We start from the raw sequence: 1,772 nt of genomic DNA, 5'->3' as shown, positions 1-1,772 counted from the left end.
ATCGCGTGCAAAATGTAAAAGTTCAATTAATTTTATATATATATATGTGAAGGTACGTTTTAAATAATATTCTAGATTAATATAAACAACCACCTATCATCTCGCGTTTCAATAAATCCATAAGATTAAATACACAAATACATCACCGCACGATGTATTATATATTTTTTTTTAATTTTAACAAGTTTAAAAATAAATAGAATGAAAAAATGTTGCAATAAAATGTACCGAATACAATTCGTTCACTCTGCAAAGTGAATCCGCTTTAAAAATCGTGTAACCGACATTGATAAAATAACGAAACGTTTGTTTAAAAAAAGAGTACACTCCTCGAGCAACTTGTTCGCGAAAATCCCGTAATGATTTTCCGTATCTACTGCGACAAAGTTGCGCATTTGATCTCCCTCGAGCAATTCACACCCCGATTAATCCCAAGATTCTCCATCGTTCACTTCTCGCAGGCGGCGTTATCTACCCGGGCCTCTTCGGGTGTATGAGGCTTCTCGGACGAACTTCCCGACGCGACACCAGGACGAAAAAAGTCGACGAACGAAGTCGACTACGGCGGTGGACGTACCAGGATTCTCATTTTTGCTCTCGCGATGTTCCGGGTGCGTCCAGGAGTGAACTGGATGCTGATTGCCGTCGATCCCTGGTCTTATATACGCGGCACACTTTCGCCTTCGCCACCCGGGGGCCCGTCGGGTCCGAGGCTCCAAGTCGTATACCCCCACGTTACACCTCTTTGTTCAGCTACGACGACGACGGTCCCACCGTCCCGAGCGACCACCACTCCCCTTTGGGACAGACGCCCCACTTCCCCTCCCTTAACAAATACACGAGCCACGAAGAAACACTCTTCTCCTCCTTTAACGAACAGGTTTTATTCTCTTCCTCCTTCGTTGAATGCTCATGCTTGCGATGCCTGACTTCTTTTTTTTTTTTCTCTCTCTCGTCGCATATCTTCGCCGGTGCCTTTGCTATACTTTGGTTTTATATATGGTTACTTTCTCTGAGAAACGATGGACATACCAATCGTCACCGTCGTAGACTCCCCTTGGTGTCGGAAGCTGCCGACGTGACATCGATCGTGTCCGCGTGTTTTTCCAGTTTGAGCGAATGCACAGATTAATCCAGTACGTTAAAACTCGTCTCTCTTTGCACGTAACGTTTGCTTCGAGAATCCGTTCTTAACGGGTTACAATCCGTTTTACCGATTAACCGATAAATCTGTCAGCCTATACCGGATATATCGAATAGAAACGCGACACGCGTTTCAATTCAACAAATTCTCGTCGACTGTCACTCTGCCGTTGGCATCCATGTCTCGTACAAGAGATTTATACATCGATATGAGTCTAATAAAATTTCGTTAAAAAAAACCAGTTTCGTTAATTTTGGTGATTACATCTGACGCAATCTAACGACGTTTTCTCATTCCGAGATTTTCCTGTTTCGAAATGCGGTTAAAGTGCGCTCCAATCGAGTTTTAAACTTTTACTGCGTGTGTCGTAGTTCCTTGAAGTAGAAGTACCTTGCGATTGGAACGGAAATCGGCAAAACCCTTCCGGGGGATTAAATCGCAATCATCGAAATGCGCAATCGATTGCACGTTTTGCGAAACCTGGTATTTTATTACCGTGAACTATGCATGGTCTGTTGTCTGATCGAACATGGGAGAATTGTATTGTATATTCTGACCAAGTTTTTATTCTTATACCTTTCTTTTTTTTTTCAAGACTCTTTAATTTATCTACGATAAATTTCGATTT

General features: G+C 42.5%; 2 protein-coding genes across 2 annotated transcripts in view; one reads left to right on the top strand and one right to left on the bottom strand.

The window, feature by feature from the left end:
- The window catches only part of LOC108747280 (proline-rich protein 4-like), a 2,522-nt gene extending 1,850 nt beyond the window's left edge, over positions 1–672 (bottom strand). The window contains exon 1 of the mRNA XM_018484663.1: positions 578–672. Within this exon, the coding sequence (XP_018340165.1) occupies positions 578–589 (12 nt within the window). The 5' untranslated portion in view covers positions 590–672. The remainder of the gene's footprint in view (positions 1–577) is intronic.
- Positions 1–1,772, top strand: part of LOC108747270 (angiotensin-converting enzyme-like) — a 70,465-nt gene that overhangs the window by 47,474 nt on the left and 21,219 nt on the right. The window lies entirely within an intron of this gene.

The sequence above is a fragment of the Trachymyrmex septentrionalis genome, unplaced genomic scaffold (genome assembly GCF_001594115.1).
Source record: "Trachymyrmex septentrionalis isolate Tsep2-gDNA-1 unplaced genomic scaffold, Tsep1.0 scaffold197, whole genome shotgun sequence".
Classification (NCBI taxonomy): Eukaryota; Metazoa; Arthropoda; class Insecta; order Hymenoptera; family Formicidae; genus Trachymyrmex; species Trachymyrmex septentrionalis.
Note: the sequence above shows the minus strand (reverse complement) of the source record. Positions and strands in the feature narration are given on the sequence as shown.